The 18,803-nt window shown below is 36.3% G+C and overlaps 1 protein-coding gene across 3 annotated transcripts in view; it reads right to left on the minus strand.

The window, feature by feature from the left end:
• The window catches only part of Ankar (ankyrin and armadillo repeat containing), a 66,654-nt gene that overhangs the window by 10,800 nt on the left and 37,051 nt on the right, over nt 1-18,803 (minus strand). For all 3 annotated transcript variants that reach the window (XM_021167911.2, XM_021167928.2, XM_021167919.1), the window contains exons 11-17: nt 16,475-16,579; nt 13,431-13,672; nt 12,197-12,365; nt 5,119-5,360; nt 4,792-4,945; nt 4,553-4,714; nt 2,492-2,598 (exon numbers count right to left, since the gene is read on the minus strand). In XM_021167911.2, the coding sequence (XP_021023570.1) occupies nt 2,492-2,598; nt 4,553-4,714; nt 4,792-4,945; nt 5,119-5,360; nt 12,197-12,365; nt 13,431-13,672; nt 16,475-16,579 (1,181 nt within the window). The remainder of the gene's footprint in view (nt 1-2,491; nt 2,599-4,552; nt 4,715-4,791; nt 4,946-5,118; nt 5,361-12,196; nt 12,366-13,430; nt 13,673-16,474; nt 16,580-18,803) is intronic.

Below are 18,803 nucleotides of genomic sequence, written 5' to 3' on the forward strand. Positions count from 1 at the left end.
TTAACAAGCTGAAGGGCCCACATAAGGATGCTTCAATCCCACGTGAGAGAGAGAGAATAAAGCAATCAATCACAGGAGAGGAGAAGGGATGGGGAAACCTGGGTAGGAAAGGGGACAGGGAGGGGAAGAGGAGGACATGATCAGGTATTGTGAGGGACAGGACTGAAGCCCTGAGGGTCAGCATAATGAATGGAAAAATGAATGGAAACAGGAAACCGCAGGAGGTAGGGGGTGGGGGAGGGGACCCTCTAGAATGTGCCAGAGATCTGGGAGGTGAGAGACCCTCAGGACTCAACAGGAGGAAACTTAGATAAAATGTTCTACAGTGTGTAGAGGGAAATTGTAAAGTCCACCTCCAGCAGAAATACAGGGCATCAAGTGGAGGGAAGGGGTTGCCATCCCACAGTCAAAAACTGACCCAGAATTGTTCCCGTCTAAAAGAACTGCAGGGACAAAAAGGAGAAGAGAATGAGGGAAAGAAGGTCCAGTGACAGCCCAAATTGGAATCCAGCTCAAGGGGAGGCCCCACGGCCTGACACTATTACTGATACTATGGTATGCTTACAAACAGGAACTGCCCTCCAAAAGGTCCAACAAGCAGCAGAAAGAGTCAGATGCAGATATTTACACTCAACCAATGGACAGAAACTGGTGGTCCCTGTGGTTGAATTAGGGAAAAGCTGGAAGAAGCTGAGGGGGAAGGCAGCCCTATAGGAAGACCAGCAGTCTCAGCTAATCTGGACCCCCAAGATCTCTCAGACACTGAGGCACCAACCAAAATGCATACACCAGCTAATAAGAGGCCCCCAACACACATACAGCAGAGGACTGCCAGTTGGGGACTAAGTGAGAGAAGATGCACCTAACCCTCAAGAGACTTGAGGCCCCAGGGAGTGGAGAGGTCTGGTGGGGTGGGGTGTGCCGTTTGGGGGGTGGGGACATCCTTTTGGAGACATGGGGGAGGGAGATGTGGGAAAATAAAAAAAGAAGAAGGTGAGAGAGAGAGAGAGAGAGAGAGAGAGAGAGAGAGAGAGAGAGAGAGAGAGAGAAGCATAACCATTGTGAAATGTTCTGTCCATTGTAGAGTCTAATTTTCAGGAAAGTGACTGAAAGTATTTAGGTTATAGTTTAACAAGTTTAAAATTTTCTGAAAAAAAAAAAGGATAAAATGGAAGTTTTCCATAGTCTTATGAAATATACTTTAAAGGTCTATATAATTTTTATTTATAATTGGAAACAAAAGTGATTTGTAGCTTATGCTTACCTTTATTTCCTATCAAACTTACACAATTAAATCATCCCTTTTATATCCTGAAAGGGAGCGGGGGCAAGTGTCTTATAGTATCTTTTCCTATAATGTGTCTATAAAAGGAAATATACCAACAAGATTTTGCTGACAGGACCCTGATATAGCTGTCTCCTGTGAGGCTATGCCAGTGCCTGGCAAACACAGAAGTGGATGCTCACAGTTCATCTATTGGATGGAACACAAGGTCCCCAATGAAGAATCTAGAGAAAGTACCCAAGGAGCTGAAGGGGTCTGCAGCACTATAGGAGGAACAACAATATGAACTAACCAGTACCCCCAGAGCTCGTGTCTCTAGCTGTATATGTAGCAGAGGATGGCCTAGTCGGCCATCATTGGGAGGAGAGGCCCTTGGTCTTGAGAAGATTATAGGCCCCAGTACAGGGGAACGCCAGGGCCAGGAAGCAGGAGTGGGTGGGTTGGGAAGCAGGGCGGGGGGAAGGTATAGTGGATTTTTGGAAAGGAAACTGGGAAAGGGGATAGCATTTGAAATGTAAATGAAGAAAACATCTAATAAAAAAGTAAATATTACTATTCATTAATATGTTAATCTGTATTTTTCTATTTCTCATAGCTTGAAAAACCTGATTCTTATGATTTATCTTTTTCAATATATCTATAAAAGGAAATATTTCTATTCACTATCACATTATTCTATATATATTTCCTTATCACTAATAGAGTCCCTGGCAAGTATGAGAAGAAAATGTATGATAGTATTTGTTGTTATAGTTTCCCTCTTGGCCATCTACAAATTCCTGAATGTCTATGGCTTTGGTAAAGGCTTTGAATTGATGCTGGCTTATTAAAGGCATGGATGGAAGAGTGACTGCCTCTCAAAGACCGTATAGTAATTGGTTATAATCTGGCCTTTAGCACACTGGTTGACAGTCAGCCCACACTGTGTTGAGAAACAGTGCCATGCAACGCACTAAGGAAGAGGGAAGCTATTCTATGAATACACAGTGAATAGCTAAGGAATAAGTGTGTAAGACTTTCATGTCATATTTGAAAAAATTAATATTTACTACATTAATCTTTTCTGCTTAAAAATTTTAGATTTTTGTTTTAAAAGTTAAGTTGTTATTCTTATAAACTTGCATAATCTAAGTTACACATTATTTGTAAAGGTGTTGTATATATTGCACTTAGTGTGTCAGAAACATTTAAAACCTTAATACATACCCTAATGTTAATTGAAGGATGATTTCTTAGTAGCTGAATAAGCACTGGAAGAGCATTTTCCTCTACAACAAATTGTTGACTCATGGGATTGCTCGTGTGGGCCACACCTGTAAGGTTCTCATAGGTCAATGAGGTCATGGTTTTGTTTCATATTGTAAATTGTAGAGTCAAACTTAGCTTGGCTTTGGTTGAAAAACCATCTTAAGGTAATGTGGCTAGCAAATTTTAACAACATGGTATATTGACACTATTTCAATACTCCTGCTTTAATTCTTTAAAGGGCAGAATGAATAAGCATGGAAAATTCATTATTAAAATTATAAATGGTCGGGCGTAGTGGCGCACGCCTTTAATCCCAGCGCTTGGGAGGCAGAGGCAGGCGGATTTCTGAGTTCGAGGCCAGCCTGGTCTACAGAGTAAGTTCCAGGACAGCCAGGGCTACACAGAGAAACCCTCAAAAAACAAAACAAAAATTATAAATGGTTTTTATAATAGAGACACAGCACATAAAGTTGAAAAATGCTACATTGCTAAAGAATAACAGCCTGCATTGTTTTAAAATACAATATCCTGATAGTCAAGTTTATAGTTATTATTTTCTATTAAAAGTTTCTTAATCAAAAAATGAGCAATCACTAAGTTAAATTTTCTAGCTTTCTTAAATTGCATATAGTAATAAGATAAACATTATCTTTATAACATTCCATACTTTGAGTTGCAATCTTATATCAGGAGAAAAGTTAATCTCATTTTTGTGAATATGCATAAATTTTTAATTTTGTTTGGCCAAGGAATGCCATTTTGTATATTGTAGGCTTATATACTTAAATATAGTATAAATATATTTATATGTACACTATATAAATATAGCAAACTTATATACTTAAATAAAAAATACAAGTTTAGGCTTCTTTAAACATTGACAAAGAACCAGCCACTTATTTTTATTTGGAAAATTTAAATTAATTAAGGGGAGTAGAATGAGCAAAAAACATTTTATTTTTTCTCCTTCTATCTCCTTCACCACCCCCATATAAGTATAGTTGTTAGGTGGATGATCAAGCAAAGATAGATAGATAGATAGATAGATAGATAGATAGATAGATAGATAGAGGTAGAGTGTATATATATATATATATATGTGTGTGTGTGTGTGTGTGTGTGTGTATATATATATATGTACCATTTACTAGATTTGTTTAATTTGTGTGACTATATCTATGTATGCTTATGTTCCAGCTGGAATTACAGGAAGGGTGCTAAAAATATGGATGCTAAAAACTGAAATAGCTCCTGGAAGAGCAATAAGCTGTCTTAACAACTGAGTCATCTCTTTAATACTCATTTACTAGAATTTTATTATAAGAATATATATTATAGATTCCAGCTATGAAAGAGACAATGTTCTCTGGATTATTTATTTCTTATAATAGTTAATGAACTACTACAGATATTTTTCATGAGCATGGAATTAAAATGGAGCTACTAACTTCAACATCTGGGTGCTTTTGAGAAAATACAATTACATGGAGAAACATGCACAAAAAAGATCTTTTCCGTTGTTTGCAAGACATCTACAGACTCTACTCTGACTTGCTATTGTCAGCCAAGCACCCAAATTTTATTGGTAGATCAATTACTAAATGTTCTGCAACTTTTTTCATAAACCCTAAAACGTCAGTTCTTTTGCAACAAAGACCACTTTATATAAACAAAGAGTTATTTATATAAATAAACAAGAATTAAAAAATATAATTGAATGTTTACCTTAAGAAATTTATGACTCGACATTTTAAACTTATCTTAAAATGAATGGAATTATATTCAGTTCAAAATAATCAATGCTCATTGTCTTCATTTTCTATTTTACTCTGAATTCAAGAGCAAGACAGATATGAAATTCTTAATGTCACCATTTTAACTGACCAAGTTTATTTAAACTATTTGTAAATCTTTGAGATCTCTTATAGTATGAATAGTGATAAAGAGGCAATTACTACTTCTCTACCCAAGTCTTTTATTTTTCTCATAGTATTTAAGAAATTGAGATTGCATACAAACCAATACAAATGGACCCCACTGCTCTGATGACGCTCAGAAGTGTGCCTTCTGGTATCTTATTAATCCTCAGCAGGCGAACCAGTGGTGCAATGCCCTTGCCTTCACAGATTTGATTCTGATGCATCCTACTGTCCTTACTCAGAGCGATGACCGCTTCACCTCCTGGTAACAAACAGTAAGAGGTGGGTGTGGACTTAGGTGCCTACTACATCAGCAGTTATGCAAAGAAAGCAACCTACCTACATACTGCATCTTAGCTGATGGCGACAGAAGCATGCTTATTATGAGGTTGTATCCAATCTGCTCTGCCATATACTTTTGTTGTTTCAATGTTTGTCCTGCCAAGGCCCAAAGTGCTATGGCTCCCTGCTCCTTAACATCTATTTGAAAGGCCTATTAAAACAAAAACATGACATTCACTCAGTGCATGTGTACTAAACACATTACAGATGTATAGTTTATAAAATACACATTCAGAATTTTGTTTGATTTTCCAACCTTCAAATACAATTCAAAATAAAATAAACCATCTAAACAATTGGAAAAGTAATGATAAAAATCTCTACCTGTAGAAGTTTTAGGAGGTCCTTGGTTAATTCTCTTTCCAGAAATTCCTTCTGGATTAAAGGGTTGCAGTTTGCCAGTGACTCCACAGCCATTGCACCTTTCACTTGGACACTGAGCTGCTTCCCTTTAAAAAGAGTTACCAGGGGAGGGATGGCCCCTTCCCTCGCGATAGCATCCTGCACTTCCTTATTGTCGCGGGCAACCTCAGCAATTGTAGCTGAGGACAGTGCCTTCAGCACATCTTCAAAAGAGTGAAGAGTAAGGAAACATTGTAAATATACTACATTTCTACATAGTTCCACATATTACAAAGTCAAACTTATAATCCAAAGAAAAATTTAGAAAACAGGAATATAAATAAACTGTCCAGGTTCATCATTTAGATTGTCTTGTTTGCTGCTTCTTATAGAGATACTTGGCATATTTAGATAATTATAGACATATTCAATATAATTGTACTACAAATGAATTATCTTTATATTCTTTTTATTAACATAAATATTACAAATGCCTTGTAAATATTTCATCAATGGTTATATCACATTGAAAAATGTATGTTGCTTCAAACTGTTTTAAATAATTCCAGGAAAATTTTTCTTTTTCTTTTTTTGGTTTTTCAAGACAGGGTTTCTCTGTGTAACTCTGGCTGTCCTGGAACTCACTTTGTAGACCAGGCTGGTGTCGAACTCAGAAATCCACCTGCCTCTGCCTCCTGAGTGCTGGGATTAAAGGCCTGTGCCACCACACCTGGCTGAAATTTTTTGTTAACATGTAGATATTTATCAGTTCTTTTTCCTTTAGCATAGAGTCTCAAGAATTACTGGGATAATCAGTACATTTCAGTAAATTGATTTCTAAAAGGATCAGTAGCATGTTATTCTTTCATAATCGGGCAAATCAACTTGACTTTATCTTCAAAATAAATATTATCATTAAGAATGAATACATGAAACTTACTAACTTGATAGACAAAAATGGCATTTCATTTTATTTTGTTCTTACAATTTACAGAAAAGTGTAAGAGTGTGAGAACTTAAATACTTTACCTGCACTTAGAAATTTAATACACTGTTACATTGATTTTATATATGCATCTCTCTGCAACTTTTGCTCACTCTATCCATCTCTCTCTCTCTCTCTCTCTCTCTCTCTCTCTCTCTCTCTCTCTTTTTCTGTGTGTGTGTGTGTGTGTGTGTGTGTGTGTGTGTGTGTGTGTGTGTGTGTGTGTGTGTGTTATTTTGCCCTGGCTAGCTTGAAACTCACTACACAGGTTAAACTGGCCTTAGACTCACAGAGATCCACCTGGCTCTGCCTCTCTCATGCTGGAACTGAAGGAGTGTACCACTATGCCAGGCTACAATTTTGTTTTCTACATATGTGGTGGAAGCATGGTCTTTACACCCACAGATCATCAGGGAAGCCAGGAAGTTTAAGCACACAGGAATGTCCTCTTAATGAAAAGGACATATAACATATTTTTCCATCCAGAAGGCTGAGAATGGAAGCGATTAATAACTTGGTGATCTGTATTAGCTGTAGGGTCAGGTCATGTCAAGCTCCCACATCTAGGACTGAAGGCAGCTTATAGCCCAAATGACCTCTACAGTATTTGTATGACTGAGACCATGTCAGATCCTTCCATAGGCTTTGAAGCTAATATATGTAGCCTATCTCTAGAACCCATCATCTTGGGAAAAATGACATGTATTTTGAGTTATGTTTTTTTAAGATTTATTTATTTTATGTATATGAGTACACTGTAGCTGTACAGATAGTTGTCAGTCACCATGTGGTTGCTGGGATTTGAACTCAGGACTTTCAGAAGAGTAGGCAGTGCTCTTAACCGCTGAGCCATCTCTCCAGCCTTTGAGTTTGTTTTGATGTAATTATGCTTCCTTGTGCACAAGGTCTTGTAGTATACCCGGAAACTGTTTTCCAAATTATTCTTTGTTTAAATATGCTGGCAAGAAACCACCTGGCATCAGACTCCGGAAGTTTGATCCAACCTGGCTGACTAAGTTAGGTTAAACTGAGTTTTCCTAAATCTCTTCATGGATCATTTTGCTGTTGACCATGATGTATGCAAGGAATCCACACACATGTGAGGCTATGTGTAGCATATAGACACACAGAGCAATCAGTAGATGCAATACTTTAGTCATATTTATCTGCTATCCTCTAATGTCCTCTGTAGCACTTTTCTCTCAGATTGAGAGATACATTTCATTTATGATGTCTATATTTTCTATAATCTACAACTCTTTTTTACCTTTGGCAACTTAGAATTTTTAAATGTATATTAGTCATTTATTTTAAATCACAGTTCAGGTTTATTTAATGTTTCTCATAATTCAAGATATGCACCTCCATTCAGAACATTTTAAAAGTGACATCATGTTCTTTGATGGTAATTCATATAGTGTTAAATGATGTTCATCTGTTTTCTTTAGTGATATTAATTAAGATGCCCCAGTTTCTATACTGTTTAGTTGCTATTGTTGCCTTGCTTCTAATTAAAAAAAGGTAATTTAATATTGTATAAATAAGTCAGACACACCTTTAATCCCAGCACTTGGGAGGCAGCTGGATCTCTAAGATCTAGCCTAGCCTGGTCTACCCAATGAGACCTTGCCTCAATAATAATAATAATAATAATAATGATAATAATAATAATAATAATAATGTCTTCATCAAGATTTTCCACCAAAATTGAGCAGAAATTTTCAATTTTCCCTGAATCAATCTTAAAATTTTTATAAAATATTAGTTTGCCAAATTAACCTTCCTTTCTCAAAAAACAAAGTAAAACAGAAATCGTGAACCCACTTAGAAACTATTTTCTTAATACTCAATGACTTAGCAACCTGGCTCATGGCAAAGAGAATTGGTTGTTAAAATACTGAGGTTATAAGTAAAATTTAAGCAGATGGAAAAATAATTAAAATTTAAGTTTAAATTCTTCATACTTTTAAAGAGAAGAGTACAGATTACCATGTAGGAAAACAATACTTTTTTTAGGTGTTAGACCTAACAGGGAATTCTATTTTTAATATTTTTATTATTTTTAATTCTATGTATGTGACTGTGCACATGACTACAGATTTCCTCAAAGGACAGGGGCGTCAGATGCCCTGGAGCTACCTGGGGTGGATGCTGGAAATTGAATGCAGATCTTCTGGAAGAGCATCTGTGATTAACCACTGAGCCATTTCTCCATCCCCCAGGGAAATATTTTAATTATTTACTTGTATTTTTGTGTGTGTGAAATCATTTAAGTTATTGCCATAATTACTCCTCTTTATAATATCTAGAACAGGTAGAGAAAAAAGAACTAGTCTCTAAGTTTTAATTAATGATACAAAGAAAGAATCATAAATAAAATTTAAATGATTAAACTGTACAGAAAAACTATCCCTTTATGCTGCTCCTCAAGTAGACAGTGGATACAGTTAGAGGTATAAAAGAACTTGGGCTGGGCTTGTGCCCTAGGCAGACCTGAGTCCCGCAACACCCAGAGGAAGCTCCACTCCCAGGTGCTCTAAGATGCCCAGGATCACAGGATCATAGGTGGCATGAGAAAAGCTTGGGTGCTAACTCTGTAGCCAGTCCCATAATACCCAGAAGAAACTCTACTCCGAGGTGTGCTAATACACCCAGGATCACAGGATCCCAGGGTTAGGTCAGACTAGAATCTCAGGGACCCAGAGGACCCAGCTTGACTCTCAGGAGTTCTGACATACCCAGGATCTCAGGATCACAGGATCTCAGAATCACAAGATCACAGAGACAGATGAACTCTGAGGAGTTCTGACACAACCAGGATCACAGGAAGGACAGGCTCCAGTCAGATATATCGAGGTCAGGGAGCACTAGAGATAATCAGATGGCAAGAGTCAAGCACAAGAACATAAGCAACAGAAACCACGGTTACTTGGCATCATCAGAACCCAATTCTCCCACCATAGCAAGTCCTGGATAAACCATCACACTGGAAAAGCAAGATTCAGATCTAAAATCACTTCTCATGATGATGATAGAGGACTTTAAGAAGGACATAAACAACTCCCTTAAGTACAGGGGAACACAGGTAAACAGCTAGAAGCCCTTAAAGAGGAAACACAAAATTCCCTTAAATTATTACAGGAAAACACAATCAAAATGGTGAAGGAAATGATCAAAACCATCCAAGATCTAAAAATGAAAATAGAAACAATAAAGAAATCACAAAGGGAGAAAACCCTGGAGTTAGAAAACCTAGGAAAGAGATCAGGAGTCATAGATGCAAGCATCACCAATAGAATACAAGAGATAGAAAAGAGAATCTCAGGTGCAAAAAATACCATAGAAAACATTGACACACCAGTCAAAGAAAACACAAAAAGCAAAACGCTCCTAACCCAAAACATCCAGGAAATCCAGGACACAATGAGGAGACCAAATCTAAGAATAATAGGTATAGTAGAGAGCGAAGATTCCCAACTTGAAGGGCCAGTAAATATCTCCAACAAAATCATAGAAGAAAACTTCCCTAACCTAAAGAAAGAGATGCCCATGAACATACAAAAAGCCTATAGAACTTCAAATAGATTGGACCAGAAAAGAAATTCTTCCCATCACATAGTGACCAAAACACCAAATGCACTAAACAAAGAAAGAATATTAAAAGCAATAAGGGAAAAAGGTCAAGTAACATATAAGAGCAGACCTATCAGAATTACACCAGACTTCTCACCAGAGACTATGAACTCCACAAGATCCTGGACAGATGTTATACAAACCCTAAGAGAATACAAATGCCAGCCCAGGCTACTATACCCAGCAAAACTCTCAATTACCATATATGGAAAAAAGTAGATATTCCATGACAAAACCAAATTTACATAATATCTTTCCATAAATCCAGTCCTACAAAGGATAATAGATGGAAAACACCAACACAAGGAGGGAAACTACACCCTAGATAAAAGCAAGAAAATAATCTTTCAACAAACCCAAAAGAAGATAGCCACACAAACATAATTCCACCTCTAACAACAAAAATAACAGGAAGTAACAATCACTTTTCTTTAATATCTCTTAACATCGATGGGCTCAATTCCCCAATAAAAAGATAAAGACTAACAGATTGGACACATAAACAGGGCCCAGCATTTTGCTGCATACAGGAAATGCACCTCAGTGACAAATGCAGACACTATCTCAGAGTAAAAGGTTGGAAAACAATTTTCCAAGCAAATGGTCCCAAGAAACAAGCTGGAGTAGCCATTTTAATATCAAATAAAATCAACTTTCAACCAAAAGTCATCAAAAAAGATAAGGAAGGACACTTCATACTGGTCAAAGGAAAAAAATCTACTAAGATGAACTCTCAATTCTGAACATCTATGTTCCAAATGCAAGGACACCCACATTCATAAAAGAAACTTTCCTAAAACTCAAAGCACACATTGCACCCCAAACAATAATAATGGGAGACTTCAACTCCCAACTCTCAGCAATGGACAGAAACAGAAACTAAACAGAGACACAGTGAAACTAACAGAAGTTATGAACTAACTGGATCTAACAAATGTTTTTAGAACATTTCATCCTAAAGCAAAAGAATATACCTTCTTCTCAGCAGCTCATGGTACCGTCTCCAAAAATTGACCATATAATCAGTCACAAAATAGGCCTCAACAGATACAAGAAGGTTGAAATAATCCCATGCACCCTATCAGATCACCACGGGCTAAGGCTGGTCTTAAATAGCAACAAAAACAACAGAAAGCACACATGGAAACTGAACAATGCTCCAGTGAATGATAACTTGGTCAAGGGAGAAGTAAAGAAAGAATTAAGCACTTTTTAGAATTAAATGAAAATAAGAACACACCATACCAAAACTTTTGTGACACAAGGAAAGCAGTGGTAAGAGGAAAACTCATATCTCTAAGTGCCTCCATAAAGAAACTGGAGAGAGTTTACACTAGCAGCTTTACAGCACACTTGAAAGCTCTAGAACAAAAAAAAAAAAGCAAATACACCCATAGATGTGGAATAGATGCCAGAAAATAATCAAACTCGGGGCTGAAATCAACCAAATAGAAACAAAAAGAACTATACAAAGAATCAACAAAACTAGGAACTGGTTCATTGAGAAAATGAACAAGATAGATAAACCCTTAGCCAGACTTATCAGAGGGCACAGAGATAGTATCCAAACTTATAAAATATGAAATGAACAGGGAGACATAAAAACAAAATATATCTTGAAATAATTAAAAAAAAGAAAAGAAAAACTTGGAACAGAAACTTAAGGTCTGAAGGGAAGCTTTTAGAGTCTTTACTACATGATACAAGTTAAAGATGACAGTTGCTTAAATTTGAAATTCTAAAATAAAAGTAAGCTCTCTGCCACAGTTCCCTTATCTTTTACCTTGGCTTCTCTTTTAACCAATATTTTTATTTTATATTTATTTTGTAATTATATATGATGAACTGTGACAGAAAGGCACAAAACAATACAAACAGGAACAAAAAGGGATACATCTTCACCAATGCTTCTGTCAAAATGGGAAGCTCATACTATCATATACACTTCCCGGGATGAGATTGTTCCAGTACAGAAATGGACCAATTCGCAGCTGCTACAGAAGTGTCCTGATAGCTTCCTAGGGTTCCGGACTGAGGTGCACTTTACAAGCAGGGACCTGATGATTGTCTTGGATTTTGATACCAGATATATAAGAGCAAATCTAAAGTTCTTGGTGTACATGCAAAATAGCTTCCAATGATCAAAACACACACTTATTCATACAAGAAGAAATCTCCTTAAACATATTATATGCTCTATATTCATTACTCATGCTAATATTTTTACTTATGCGAATTTCTTGTTAAACATTTTAATATACTTTTGAGAGTCAGTTATTTCTCTGAACCTTGTAATTTTAAGTTTTTCAGATATTTGGGTTATATTATGTGCCTAGATCTATTCAAAGATAAATCCTAAATATTTGTCCGTGGACGAATTCAGATCTGTGTTTGCTGCATTTGGTAAATCTGTCACTTTTAAACAGACAGGTTGAGGCTCACCAGAATCAGAGCTCAGAAACTGGATGAGACGCTGGATGCCGTTATTGTCTTTCATTGATTGTTGGTTGCTTTCATTTCCCATACATAACACCCGGATACAGTTCATTACATTCACTAGCACACTTTCTTTGTTAAGGCTTAAGAGATTTATCAGAGCTGGAATTCCACTCTGAAAAGAAACAAAGAGAATTACATCTGAATTTGTTTAAGATTGGTACAATTTTGTTTAAAAGTCTGTAAGCTTTCTGTAAATACATCTTTATTTAGAAAAGAACAATTGCTTATAAACAAAAATGTCTACTGTTGTCACACAGTAAGTTAAGACAACTGAGTAATTCTTACCTGGAAAAATACGATATTATTGCAGGACTAAGATAAACACATACATATGCATTATCTGACCCAATAAACTGGAAAGGAGTAACAACCTAAGTGTACTACATACACAGAACACTTATCATAGTTTTGGCTAATTGCCAGAATCAATTAACAAGCTAGTTAAGTGGATAAAACTGAGTAACTCAGATGGACTTGGGTGTGACTATATTTTCACATTATTGTCTAAGGAACCGATATGAGGCACAGCAATGGAAGTTTTTCAAACAAGTTTAAAATAATGTACAAAGGCAAATTAAAAAAAAAAAAAGAGTACAAAGAAAACAAGATAGAAGTGGTTCCCACCACCAGGAACTCAAAGTAGAGCATTAAGCCTGATAGAAAGTGCATTTTATAATGCAGATGGTTCAATTCATACTGAAGAAGCAACTCTAGGAAACTGAAGAAACAAATCAAGTAACTTCATTTATAAATATCCAAAGAAAGATCTGAAATACTAGTGGATACAATGGGGTAGGTTTTATTTGATGAAATATAGCATAGCAACAGTTGTTTGGTGTTCAACAAAAGCAATTTTTTTCTAAGTCTTTCTGGTACACAGTTGGAATATATTTCTCGCACAGAACTAATATCTTCATTTAAACAAGAAACAACCAGTATAAACTATGCAAAGTACTCCATCTTCTCAGCAGGCTACGCTAAACTTTGTTGGTACTGAGCATCTAGGCCCCCTAAGCCCACTAGGCTACAGACCTGCACTCACCTCAATGCTTGCTGCTGCTGAAATGCGTTCTCTCCCCATCATCCCTGGTAGTGTTGTTACTGGGTAACAACATGTATCTCTGTCTTTCTGATTTCTGTGTGAGAACGTTTCTGGGTTCTATAAAACAGTACTCACATATTTGGCAATAACATCCTTGTTTTCACACTTCGCAATGTCATACAGAATAATCGCACAGCGAGAATGGAGTTCAGGCTCATCTGACGTCAGCAGGTTGATCACAGCAGGAATGCCTCCTGCCTCCACTATAGCATGCACTATACTTACATGAGTTGAGATATTACTCAGCAACCCAACAGTTTTATACTGCAGTTTTATCTGGGGACTTTTTAATAGATTGACTAAGGCAGGAATAGAGCCTGTAAAGATAAGACTAAAATAAGCATAAATTATTCAAAATCATTTATAGGTGACATATACTAAAAGTATTGAAGTAGCATTCATGGTATGGCAATGTAAATAGTTACAGACAGTTCTACAAAGGATAGAATAGCAGCTTGAAGTGATTTAGAAATAATTATGTCTTATCTACAAGATAGTGCCTTTTCTCTTTGCGTATTTGACTTTGCATAGCATGCATAATCATATACTTTACATTTGTAAATCTAAAGCAGCTTCAGAAGACCGAATTTTGACCTATGAGAATTGAAATTTTTTTTCATGTAGGTTGGAACTCACTATGTAGTCAATTCTCCATCTTCCTGTCTCAGCGTCCTAAATACTGGGATCACAGGTATGCAGCATCATGCCTGCATACCACATGGTAAAGTTATTGTCTTGGTACTGAATTGACTTTGTAAGGTAGCATTTTTTAAGTATTTGCATGTTATCATATGTTATCTTAAAAATAAATGTGAAAAAAGTACTGATCTAGTAAACTGTAACAGTAACCTCATTTATTATAATTAGTCATTGGGCATAGAAAACTTGGCTCATTTATTTATTGACCTAAATAAACCATCTATTGTTGACTTTTGGGGAAAGATGGACCTTTTTCAAACATGCTTTAATGAGTTAGAGAAATTTAAGAGTATTCAATCATCAATAGTCATGGAACATTAGATGTGTCTCAATATGTACCCTCGGGAAGTAGGTACCATGCTGGATAGATCAGACATTTCCACCGTCTGAGAAAGCTGTAGTGGACAGTGCTACTCTCAGAACAAGTCCATGCGGCCAATCCATTTGATTAATGAATAAACCAGGCCAGAGAAGCTGCACAATTAATAGAGTTGCTAAATGCAAAACTATTTACAAACCTGGTCTGACATTTTCTTCTAGTTTCTCAGTTTAAAAAAAAATAAAATGTGCAAGTTTAGAACTGGAATAACTTATAAATTAGTAATTATAGCAATACAGTGATGTAACAGTTCTCTGTCAACTTGGGATAATCTAGACTCACCTAAGAAGAGAGTCTCTCAGTGGTCTAGGTAAGATTAGCCTATCTGAATATAACTGTTTGGATTACTGTTGTTAATTGATGTGGGAACTCACCTACATCAATTGGCATCAGCAAAACCATGACCTAGACAGGGGCTCCTGAACTGTAAGTATAGAAGAGGGCTGGGCACAAAAAGGCATGCGTGCACACATTTATTTTTCTCTGCTTCTAACTGTGGATGCATGTGACTAGCTCACTTGAGTTTCTGAATCCTTGACTTCCCTGTAATGATAGATTGTAACCTGGAATTATAAACTAATCTAAGCACTGTCTTCCCTAAGTTGTTTTTGTCAGGGTAGTTTTCCCAACCAATATTCAACTAGAACAACTACTTGGATAAAGTTAGTTTTATTCTTAAAATTTTACGTTTTTAGAGAAATAGAGTTTCTCTAAAGTATAGAGTCTTTTGATCATGTGCAGTTTTCACATGAAAAATAAGAAACAAAGTTGACAAAAGTGATCTTAAAGAAAAAGAAAAAAAGCTTATAATCAACAAATAAGTGTCCTTAAGAGTTTAGAACATATTTTTAAAGCAGCGTTTGATTGCATATGCTTGTAAACCTAGCATTCAACAGGCTGTGAGATGAAGGAACCCACAGCTGACACTGCCAGTGTGGCCAAGACCCTGAGACTAGATAGTCATGGACCTTAGGGAAACCATTATCATTCTGCTAAAGGAACAAGATGATCAAATAACTCCTGATGACACACTCCTATACTCACAGGTCAGTGCCTCACTCAGCCCACAGCAGTAAAGTTTCCTCTTGCCTCTCCAACACAAAGACCCAAAACTGGACAATTTACAAAGAATGAGTGATTTTATAGCACTTAGTCCTGAATGGAATGTCTTCACCAAACCCTGCCCCTAAACGTTCAGGGATCTCTGTAGAAGAGGATGAGGGAAGACTGTAAGAATCACCTAACCTGAGCAAGAGGCTATCAGCATTTGATACTGACTAGCAAAGATAAATTTAGGTTTCTCCAATGGAGTTTAACTAGATATATCAACCATGCTTCCAGGCACACCCCATGTTGCCCAGAAGTAACTGGCCAACAACAACAACAACAACAAACCTATGGCATTTTGTTTAATTTTGCTTTGTTTTGACATTTTTGTCTTTTCAGATTTTTGCCTGCTTGTTTTTTATTTATTTTTGTAGGTGCTTGTTTCTTGCTTTGTTTTTGTTTCTTGCGTTTTTGTTTTGTTTGCTTGTTTGTTTGTTTGTTTACAGTCAGAGCAGAGAAAAACCAAAGTTGAGTAGGTAGAGAGGAAGGGAGGATCCAGGAAGAGTCAGGGAGGACAAAACCATGATCAGATAGATTGTATACAAGTTTTTAATTTAAAAAAAGGGACGCAAGAGGATTACAAATTCAGGGCCAACCTAGGCTATATGTGAGACTCTCTCTCTCTCTCTCTCTCTCTCTCTATATATATATATATATATATTATAATTATATATAATATATCATATAATTATATTATAATATATAATATAATATATTATTATAATTATATGTATATAATAAAGTTGGAGAAAACCCTAACACTCAGGTTTGCAAAATTTGCAAATATTAGGTTAGTCCTAGAGTGTGTGCTTTACATCTGACCCCAGAACTAAATTTGTATGCCTATGTTAATATATATTTTTATATGGTTACCTGGGTTCAATATGGCTCTACTTAAAATATGATAAGAAAAAGATAGTATGATTTATATCACCTGCATCCAAAATGCATTGCCAGTATCGATCATTTGCTAAGCAAATCACTTCTAAAGACATGACAGCCATCATCCTTCGTTTGGAGCTTTCACACTGCAACATTTCTGGTAAGTATCCAACAGAAAAATACAGCTGTAATTCACATCAGAGGCAATGGAATGGCTGACTCTGTTTTTATATAGGTGAAGTGAACACAAGAGTAAAAAATCATCCCATCACCAACTGCATAGGCTACACTCATTCCATGTTTGTGGTCCTCTGGAAGATGCTGGATGGATGATGATGGGCTATAGCTTAGACCTGGGGTGGTCCTCAAAGGCCCTTCTTAAGGGTTTAGTTGGTTTAGTCATCACTTGTGTTTATTGGTGTCTAGCTTGATGCTATTCAATGATGATGGGAACTTTAAGAAGTAGGACTTGGTGGAAGTTTTAGATCACTGGGGAAAGTATCCATGTTGGGGATTATGGGATTCCATCTCTTCCTCTTCTGGTCTTTCTATTTTATTATACCTCTCATGAAGCAAATAGGTAATGGGCCTCTGCCACAGGACCCTGTAATAAGTGTTATTATTCACCATCGCCATTCCTGTGGGCCCAAATAGAGCTGCTCTGCACAAGCTGATTATCTTGGGCACTTGTGACAGTGACAAAAGCTAATCTTTGAGGTTTATAATATATATATGTAATTACTGAAAAAAAAAACCCTAAGTTATTTGTCTTTGGTCTGAATCGCTAACACTGCCTAGAAATACAGTTCAAATTCACATGAAAATAATATATTTCTCATGTGCCTATGATTAGTTTTGAAAAAAATTTGAGGAGATTTTATGGATGGCAAAGTAAACTACTTTATCAATATGATTTTAATAGCCATTAAATTATTTATATATTTCCTGAAAATGATTTATATGATTTTTAAAAATCTAGCATGAATTTAAACTCCAAACAAAAGACAGAACATTCTACATGCTTCTAAACAATGTCTATGGTGTAAGAAAGCATCTATCTTTCCTTCATCTCTCTCTGACCTTATGTTCAGACGTGGCCTGGTCCTTACTGAGACTGCCCTGTTTTAAATTTTAGCTTCTACTCCAAAGGCTAATAATTAGCTTGCTTCTAGTTATTATTCTGCTGGTGTCATTATCATCAAATTATCAGGACTTTATAACCATGGCTACTGTAAGTAGTAGCCACTGGGAGTTATATACACCATTAAGTCATCCTTATCAAGGGTCATACTTAGAGGTATTTGTGATGGTTGTCTACTATAAATCAAGTTGATCTTCACAATTACTCTCTTAAAAGATGAAGCAACATATTTGCATAAAAATAAACACTAAGATATTTCCCAGTATATCCTTGGGCTGTTGTACTCAGAAAATGTCTTCCAAGATTGGTTGCTGACACCATTTTGAACAAATAGTTGGACATCATTTTTTTAAAGTGTGTGTGTGTGTGTGTGTGTATACTGTCGTGTTTCTGTGAATGTGTGTTTTGTGTGTGTGCATTCATAAACATAATCATTTGTTTATATGTATATAGTGTTATAGTGTTTGCATGAAAATGTTTTGTGTGTGTAAATTCATGTCCATTTTTGTATGTTGTGTTTGAGTGAATGGCTTTGTGTGTGTACCCACATGTAATTTGTGTGTATTTGTTTGTTTTGTGTGTGTGCATTCATGTGTATTTTGTGTGTTTGTGTGAATGTGTGTTTTGCTTGTTCATAAATGTATATTCGTATTGGGGGTTGGGGTCCAGAGGTCAACATCAAGCACCTTTCACTATTTCTTCTCTATGTTACTTTTTTGGTTTGGTTTAGTTTCGTTTGGTTTAGTTTGGTTTTGGGTTTTGGTTTTTTTGTTTTTTTTTTTAAGTTGGCTGGTTGATTTTGGTTTTTCAAGAAAGCTTCTCTGTTTTAGCTCTAGCTGTCCTAGAATGTAGACCAGGCTAGCCTCTGCCTCCTGAGTGACTCTACCTTAATTTCTGAGACAGCATTTCCATTGAACCTGGAGCGCATCAGTTGATTAGAGTGGATGCAATGAGCTCCAGGAATTGACCTGCCTCCTATTTTTATTGTGTCTTGTTCACCTTGTTTTCCCTTGAGTTCTTTTCTGCTGCTTAATCTTCATGAAATATTGGGGGGATTGTGGAATGAGTAAATTTCCATGTATACATTAAACTAACCTAATAGCCTTATATTTATAATAATTCTAGCTAGAATAAACACAAAGTTGGGGAAAGTCTCAAAACAGTTTTGCAAACCTGAGTGCTAGGGTTACAAACAGACCACAGTGCCCAACTTTACTTGTGTGCTTAGCATCTGAATTCA

This window comes from Mus caroli, chromosome 1 (assembly GCF_900094665.2).
Source record: "Mus caroli chromosome 1, CAROLI_EIJ_v1.1, whole genome shotgun sequence".
Classification (NCBI taxonomy): Eukaryota; Metazoa; Chordata; class Mammalia; order Rodentia; family Muridae; genus Mus; species Mus caroli.